Source organism: Gopherus evgoodei, chromosome 2, assembly GCF_007399415.2.
Source record: "Gopherus evgoodei ecotype Sinaloan lineage chromosome 2, rGopEvg1_v1.p, whole genome shotgun sequence".
Classification (NCBI taxonomy): domain Eukaryota; kingdom Metazoa; phylum Chordata; order Testudines; family Testudinidae; genus Gopherus; species Gopherus evgoodei.
In genome coordinates, this window is record NC_044323.1 from 152739554 (window position 1) to 152748747 (window position 9194).

At 37.5% G+C, this 9194-nt stretch overlaps 1 protein-coding gene across 1 annotated transcript; it reads right to left on the reverse strand.

Annotated features, from left to right (window-relative positions):
* Positions 1 to 1997: 1997 nt before the first annotated feature.
* GKN1 (gastrokine 1) lies at positions 1998 to 8369 on the reverse strand. Its single transcript, XM_030549424.1, has 6 exons — positions 8358 to 8369; positions 7649 to 7702; positions 6189 to 6326; positions 5677 to 5787; positions 3222 to 3363; positions 1998 to 2092 (listed from the first exon to the last, which is right to left on the reverse strand). Exons 1-6 carry the CDS (start codon positions 8367 to 8369, stop codon positions 1998 to 2000), a joined length of 552 nt encoding a protein of 183 aa, XP_030405284.1.
* Positions 8370 to 9194: the final 825 nt, after the last annotated feature.

The window sequence follows — 9194 nt, forward strand, 5'->3', positions numbered from 1 at the left end:
CCTTGTTTTGTCATTTTTTGCATCACAGCATCCTGTGTAAGAAGAGAACTGAGGCTGTGTATTGAGACTAAAAATGAAAGTCTAGCGAAATAGCCACAAGAAAAGAGCTGACAGCAGCTCAAACAGTAAAAAAGAAAAAAGGAAAAGTCTTTTCTCCCACTAGACTTAATTGGTGGTCATTTAGACACTTCTCTTGAAATGCAGGCCCGTGTAACCAAGCAAACTCAATCTGCTTCCAAACTGCTGGAAGAATAAAACCTAAAGGGATTAGGAAAAATCTTAAAATGTACTGAAAATGGAGGAATAGTCTGTGGCTGGCTGTTTTCTCCTGGAATTCATTGCTTCATGATTATAAAGTTCATGAGTTCATAAGGCAAGCTTTATGATCTATGAATCATACACTATAAGTATGTGCTAGGAATCTTTGTTGTATCGTGTGTGAATCATGGATAGAAGAGTTCACTCTTCTGGACTGTCAATCTGGCCCGATTCACAGACTTTAAATTTATATGAAAAATTTTAATTATAAGCCCTTCCCGTAAAAAAAACCCTCAAGCCCCAAATCAGGAATTTTTCATTTACGGCCTCCATGCCAATCTTGGCTTTGCTTTTTGTACACCTTAACTCTGTCTTCAGTACACTCAGTTTCCTTAGCGGAATCAAAGAGTCATTCTTCCATGTACCCTAACCTCCTTCCACATACAGGCCCTTTATATACTTGTACTGTATGAATCACAGTATAAAGCTTGCCTCAAGAACTATAGACGTCAATGGGGTATGTCTGTATTTTAGACTTGAAGAGCTCTGTATAGCTCAAAAGCTTGCCTCTTTCATCAATGGAAGTTGGTCCAATAATAGTCATTATCTCACCCACCTTGTCTCTTATGTATTAATCAAGGCTTTTACAAGCAGCAAAGTACAACCATTCCTTGCATGGCCTGATTTTTTAAAATTTGTTACATTGTATCTACACTTTGTGATGCCAAATTAAACAGAAAAAATAAGCTAAATAAGAAATAAGCCTATATCAAGAACATGGTTTATTCAATACCAGGGTTACTTTCTTAAAATATAAGGTTGTGTAGGGGCACATGGCCATTTGAGTGCCTATCTTGACAACTACTGATCCATCTGTGGGGCCGCTAAACCAGTTATTTCGATGTCTCTTCTCTGTCAGCTTTAAACTGGCTGCCCACTGTTTTTCTCTATCTCAGGTACAACACACTATATTAGGCCGAATAAGCAATATCACATTCATCATGCAAAATAATGATATTCTAATCCTGGGCAAGAAATGAAGATCCTTAATATTTCAGATACATTTTTAAAGCTTGGGAAAGATAAATGATGTGCTTCAACTAAAAATAATTCCACTGCTCAAGAGTTTAATTGTCAACAACAGCCCTTTAACCTGACAAGCCTAAACCCCCCCAACTTCCTCAAATTTTGTAATTCATCTAGTTCATCAAAGCTTCTCTAGAAACAGTTTGTAATCCAGCCTTAGATGTCCATGCAGGGGAGGAAGGAGGAGTGAGATCCCATGTCTGTACTCTTGCATGGGGATATGGTTGTACCCCTTGGGGGAAGGATAGAGGGTTCCCTCATGCCATGCTTAAGATTTGGTTCAGTCCTGACCCAAAGGTGTTCATCACCTACTGCTTCAGTAACCTCATTTTCTGAAACTTGTTGGGTTTTCTTTGAATATCTCCCACCCACATATTGACCAGGTCCGGCCTTGACTTGCATGTGAGATCACATCCTGACTTGTATGATTAAGGATATAAAAGATGAGAAACAAGACACAGCTGATTCCAATGCTAAATGTATTTAATTGACAGACATCGTAACAGCCTAGGCTTTTCTACACACAAAGCATAAAGGGAAGACAAAGACAAAACATCTAGAAAATGGAGTGTCACGGGAGGAATAATGACAGAACTGATTTTATCCAATCAGTGGACACATTGTCAGACCAGTTCCAAGCAGTGAAGAATTTACTACTTGAATGAAATGCCACAGTAGCCAATATTAATAACCCACAGGATGCTAGCATCAGCACAGCCTAGAGAGAAGTAGTTTGCTCCTTTCGCTCCTAAATGAAAAGTAAAAGAACAGATATTGTCAGATGATGCCTGATGTGGATGTTAGGAGATCTGTGCATTCATTACAGTTCAAGACATACAGAACCCTGCACCTCATATAGCCACTAACACCTGCACAAAGAGATCACAAAGTAGATGTGAAATGCTACCCAATCAGAGTGGTAACATGTGCAAGGTAACGGAGAGACAGACCCAGAAAATTCCCACTGTTCTACAGGATTGATTCCTTGAATAACATTGAGTTCCTGTAACAAGGAACTTCTTTCCTGCAGAACAAATAAAAATTTTAACGAGATCAAGTAGGACAAGACATAGCAGCCACCTCAAACAGTGGATGATTTGTCTCTGCATGGTTTGTGACCTCTACTATTTTTGGTAACAGTTCAACAATATTTATTATAAAAGAATATATTTCTATTACTCTGGTTAAAGAATCTTTTTAATATAATTTTTTTTCAAATGTATAAATAAAAGAATAAAAAAATATAATCAACAAAGCCAATTGGATTTTTGCCTCAAAAATGACTGACCAAAAATCTGTGCTAATTTGTATTCTTCAATGATCCCTAGCTAATTAATCCTCTCAACAATCATGTGTGGTAGTTAAGTAATAGCTGTTATTCCCATCAAGAACCTGCAAGGTGCTACGAAATGTGGCCTGATCCAGCAAAGCTCTTAAAAAACATGTTTAACTTTAGGCATATGAGTAGTCCCACTGTAGGATTGAGCCCTCAGCAGTTTGTCCATGGCCGAGTCAGCAGCAGTGAATGGGTTAGAAGCTAGTACTTCTTGAATCCCAGCACCAAGTTTACTCTACTAAACCACACTGTCTCTCTTCTTTATCTTAGAGATAAATCCAAGGTACAAAATTCTGTATCAGAATTTGAACAACCCAATGTTTGGGAGTGCTGGAATCTGAGCTTTTACCATTATAGAGGTATAGACTGAATGCAAAAAAAAAAAAAAAAAAAAAAAAAATCAGATCCAGAGTCTAATACCCTTCTGAAGCACACCAAGTTCTTGGTTCTGGTCCATCTCTACTTAGGACAGTAACATTCATTCCATGCAGGAAATGCAACTCAGTTTGCTACATGAATAGTTACTTTAACTTGCACTCACTCTCAGCCTCATGAGCCACATAGGTAGGAAGTCCTCTGCACAAAGCTTCAATGTTCTTTCCATAAGGGGTCAGATCAGGGACTCTGGTCTTTGAGACAATGAATCTCAGTTCCTTCGGAGGAGGCCCTTGAGCTCCGGTCTTCTAAACATCCGGAAAGCAAACTCAGAACAATATCATTCAATAAAACTGATGACTAGAATCATTTATTACAATTTATGTTCCTGTACTGACATTTCTAACACAGTGCACAGTGTGTGCCAGGCTGAATAGCACCCTACAGACCAGAAGCAAGCAGGGAATGAGCTCCTCAACTCAGATCTCACACAGGGGCACAAAGTAGAGGTAGGGACAGAAGACTCAACCATGCATTATGAGAAGAGCATTGAAACTCCATAAAGCTGACTGTGGAAAAGAGAAAGGTAATCTATACTTTACCTGGACCTTCTCTCTAAAATACTCCCTTAATCCTTTGCTCAATCCTATACATGGTCTTGTAGATAGGAAAAGTGAGGGGTTGGGAATCTATTAATTTATTTTCTCATAACCATAACAAATGAGAAGGCAGGGAGATGTGTATTAAACACATTTGCTGGAAATGTTTACAACCCGTTCTTGAGAACTCTAATGAATATATTGATAGAACGGCATATTGTTTGGTAGAACTAAGTGAAAATTGGAATTTCCATCCCACAAGAAAGCCTGATGTTTCAACATTTGTTTTCATCATTAATTGGAACAAAATGTTGAAATACTGAAATTTTTCAAGGAATATAAAATTCCAGAAAATTTTTGATTTAGGAATGTAAAATTTCATTTTGCATTTTTGATCAAAAAGAAACATTTTGATATTTTTGAATCAAATTGTTTTTCTTCAGTTTGTTGAACTGATCCAAACTGCTGTCTTTTGTGTCAGTTCAGCATTAAACTGTACTTTCCTATTCTGGCTCATTGCCTCATAGGAACTGTAGATCAGGCTGTCTGATGTCCTTGTTCTTCTCTGTGGGCAGGCTCTCTGACTCAAGTACATGTCCCATGATGAACCTGCAATGATGTGACTCCCATGACATGTAATGCCACTCAGTCAGAAGAAAAACTCTGTTGCATCATGGGAGATGTAAAATTGAACTGACTCAAAATGAAGCATTTTGGGTTAAACTGATCCAAAACAAAATGTTTAGTTTATATTTTCCCAATTAAAAAAAAATTAATCAAAAACAAAATTTCCCATAGAAAAATTCAATTTTGCAGCAACTGCATTTTCTATCAGAAAATCATTCTGTTGAAAAATTCCCAGCTGGCTCTATTGTTCAGCTTGGGTTATTTGAAGCAGTGCTGAAGACTGTGAAGGACTATGATGGGGTATCTTCCAATAAGGAATTTTAAAAACACCTACAATCCGTCCCTAACTCAGTGCAATCTGGTCTTCTCCAGAATGAGAAAGTATGCCCTTCAGGAATATTTCGATGAGCCTCAGAGTTATGTCATATTTCGCAGAGAGGACTGAGAAATATCCCTCTAGTTTTATGGGTGGAATTGTAACAAGGAGCTGAGCTCTTTTGAAAGTCTAGCCCCAACTGTATGTTCTGAGCCACTGAAAATATGTCCTTGAGTTCCTTTGAAAAATTGGCCACCTCTAAAGTCTTGGAGAAAACCACATTTGGCCAGAGACATTTGTTCCCGTTCAGTTTCAACTGTTCAGAACATGGATTTTATCTGATGTGAAAAATTTTGAAATTCGATATTTTGTTCATCCTAATTAGGATAAAAAACTAAAATTTTGATTTTTTTTATGAAATGAAATTCTGGAAAAAATATTTTCAGTTGTATTATTTCATTTCAGTACCTTCAAAATGTTTCATTTTCATTCTGATCCTGCTGGTTTTATATGTAATATTATATTTATATATAAAATCAGCAGAATCAAAATGAAAATATTATATATATATTTAAAAACAAAGCTTCAAAAAAACTTTTTGTTACAAATATGTCAAAACAGGACTCTTTTAAAGTTTTTTTCATATTTTTTCTGAATAAAATTTCATCAAAATCAATATGATATTGCACAAATTTTCAGTTTAATCTAAACAGGAATTTCTGACAGAAAACTGTTTTGATGAACATTTTCCTACCTACAACAGCTCTGCTTCCAGCATATTAAGATGATTCATTTGCACAATTAGCTTTATGCTACTAGGGTTTGTTTGCACATTCACGAAAGTTAAGATGAATTCATTAAAGGTCTGAAGTTAATGTGCATAAAATAAAGTGTGTTAACACCCCCATGCCCTCAATGTGGACAATCTCAGAAAATGGCCGAAGTTTGTGAAGGATTAAACTACAGTGAACTAAAGTCACTTTAGTCTTGAATGAGAGCATGTGTAGGGGTGTAGACAAGCCCTTAGAAAAAAGCAACCTCACTCCCACCAATTGTTCCAGCATTCCCTTCCATCTTACCTTTCTTTCTCTAATCAGTTTGGGAATGACTGTAATATCAGGCATGACATTTTTGTTCATTTTAGCAATGAGGCAAGATTTCTTGGAAAATATCCTGGTTGCCATGAAGCCCTGTAAAATAAAATTACAAAGAGCTAGATGTTTTGTTTGAGCAGCTCCACAGTAAATGAGACTCAAATCAGATTTGTTTAATTTTGAAGCTAAATAACATTTAATACAGATTCCTCCCTGACATTTAGACCAATTTTATAAATGATGAATTATTAGTAATTTCCATGCATTATGACTAATCATAGATTATTAGGGTTGGAAGGGACCTTAAGAGATCATCTAGTCCAACCCCCTGCTCAAAGCAGGACCAATCCCCAAATGGGTCCCTCAAGGATTGAACACTCTGGGTTTAACAGGCTAATGCTCAAACCACTGAGCTATCCTTGCCCACCCCAATCATTTAGGCACTACTCCAGTCAGTGACTCCATAAGTTTCTCAGAAATGCATGTTTGCCACCTACATTGCCGTAGTCCCAAACAGAATTCCATGAGTTCCAGCCATTGTTTGAGTCAATGTTGGCCACATGCTTATCGTTGTTGATGCTCACAGTCTGGTGTGAATTTCCACCATTGTTTCCCTGATTGTTTTCATTCACATTCTTGGATTTAAAAACAAAAAGTGACAAACATTTAGGTTTTTCGGGTTTCTCCCCGTTAAAAGTGCTTTGGAAAATCATTGCTCTTAAAATTATGTTCTAGTGATGTAATGAAGTAAGCCACCCCTCGCCCCGCAGAGGCTACTAAAGCTTTCATGCCAAACTCTGAAATCTCTTATTCTATCTTATGCAGCTCTTCTTCAGCAAATGCTATTGATACAAATCTAGAGGTGGAGTTTTGCCTGAGTGAGAACTCAGTAAGAATTTGTCCAATTGGCTTCAGTTAAAAGATAGCCACATCATTCAATCACAAATCATCCCTAACAGATTTTCCCTTCCTGCATGGAAGTAAGGGGTCATCTGTCTATGCAGAACAGACTTTCACTTTTCCAGATCCTACTGAGAGTGCTCGACAGGGAGACAACTCAATCATCATCACCATCATCATCATCATTACCACCACTAATAATAATAATAATAATAATAATAAAAACTATTTATTTGTTTGAATTATTGTAGAATCTGGAAGCCCCAGTCATGAATCAGGACAATCACGCTTAAAAGCCTGTTTGGAGATGGGTTTGTTGTTTTCAATCATATTTATAGCATAATGAATTAAGTTGCTGCAACGGACAAGAAACTCTTGTGAGATTACCATTGGGTTACATACATTTGTCATTGTTTAACCTGTTGTATGGGGCAGTCAGAACCATTCCTAAATATTAACGTATCTTTGTCATCAAATTTCCATTATTATTAATATACTCAGTAGTTTCCTACGGTCTGATTCTCATTTACGCTAAGGCCTTTTTACACCAGTCTGACAGTAGGAAAGGACCTTAAATTGTGTGTAAATTACATATATGCCCTTTGCAAGGACTGTTTATACTACCTGAGCAGCATAACAAGGAGTAAGTATAAATGAGAATCAAGCTCATAATATATACAATGGTATCTCAATGGAATTTTTTCCACTGATGAAACAAATATTCATTTTCCCACTAGGAACTCAATCAATACCCACAACAGTTTGACAATGGCAGAACAATACTGATGCATTGCAATAGATATTACACAATTTTTTCTTTCATGTTTGGTCTGACATGCAGTAAAGTTAATAGCAAAATCATTCTCTGAATAGGTTAGCTGAATAATTATTTTCTTTAGAACACAAACCCAGTCTTGTGATATTGCATTTTTATGTGCTAAGAGCAGTTTAGATTTTTCTTCAGAAACATCTTTCAGAGATGTGAAAATTCATGAAGCATAAATTAAACAAATTGACAGGAGGAATATTATGTAACACATTTGATCTTTATACTCACATCAGTAGCGAAGGATGGAGTTAGGAAGACTCCCAGAAGACCGGCAATCATAATCTGAAATAAACATTGAAAGCATATCAGTATAAAGGCTAATATGGCTAAAAATACAGTAAGAAGTACCTTGACACACACCTTTCCTCCAAATTGATGTAAAGTCACGTATCTGGACTGCTTTCACTCTCACACTGGATGCATATTACTTCAGTGGATTTATGTCTTTGTTGATATTAGTGTGAGATCAGATTCAGCTCCATTGCTTTAATTTTTTACATATCAGCTATTTAAGATTATTTAAATATTCTTCAGTCCTTGCTTATCATATTAGCTTGGGAAAGACTCTTTTGCTTGAGTAAGGAAAGCAGGATTATGCTCATACTATTTAAAAGTTACAAAAAGTGGGCTTGATCCATCACTGTGTTACACCAGTTTTCTGATGCTATAACTCCATTGACATCAATCGGCACTGGACCATACCCCATACCCTCTGCATACAATACAATATGCATCTAAATCTTATTCATCTTAATATGGTCTGATAAGTTGCATTTCCTGATGCAGTGAAATCACTAGTGATCCTACTGCCCTTGCACCAATGCAGCTCCCCTTGAAATATCTGGTATTTCTGCGTGTGTAAAGGCTACCCTTTTTGGACCAACTAGAGAGTCAATGCTATATTATTTTGTAGGAAGCAAATGGTAAATATACTCACAGAGAGCTTCATTTTGACAGCAGAGGAGGTGAAAGATCTGCTTGAGGAAGTGATACAAACCCTTCCACGTTATATACATCAGGGAGCCCCAAAATTAGGTGTGGAAAGTAAACATATCATACTAGCATGTAGCCATTGATATGTGACATTGCCCATTAGCTCCTGGCACAATTACTATACAAACAAAGGAGTTTGAAACTGGCCTGATAGAGTCAGTCACCCGCAGCAGATAAGGGTCAGTGATACTTAATCAAGATCAGACTTTCAATCCCTAAAGTCAAATAAGATTCCTGGTGCAAAATAGTGCCTGCATGTCAAATATGCAGCCCATCAAACATTTTTCTCTCTATAACTCATAGTATTGATAAAGTATGATGTCATCTGTTTGTGCCAGGAACCCCTGTGGGTATAGCCCATGCCACATGAAAAGGGAGAGTTAGCTGCCTTTATGGCTATGTGAAGGGTGATCCCCATGTGTTCGGGGTCTGCCCTGAGGGAAATAGTAGGTCCAAGGCATGCTGGACGCAGGAATAGATGGAACAGGGACAATGCTGGGGAGACCAATGCGTCTTCTTTCCAGCTTTATAGAACATAAAGAGAAAAATAATATGTCCTAAGACCATGTTATCTTTCCCTTAACCCCCAAGACCAGAATCCTGGGGTGAAATGTGGCCCGGGAGTATCCCTGGTTACTACTGCCCAGGAACTGGCAGTCCTACCAAGGGTTAGAGTCCAGTGGTTCCCAAAATGGGGTTCTTGAACCCCTGGGGGTTATCAAATGTTACAGGGGGTTCTTGGGAAAAAATTCCCTAATGGCAGACAGAGCTGTCCCTAGGG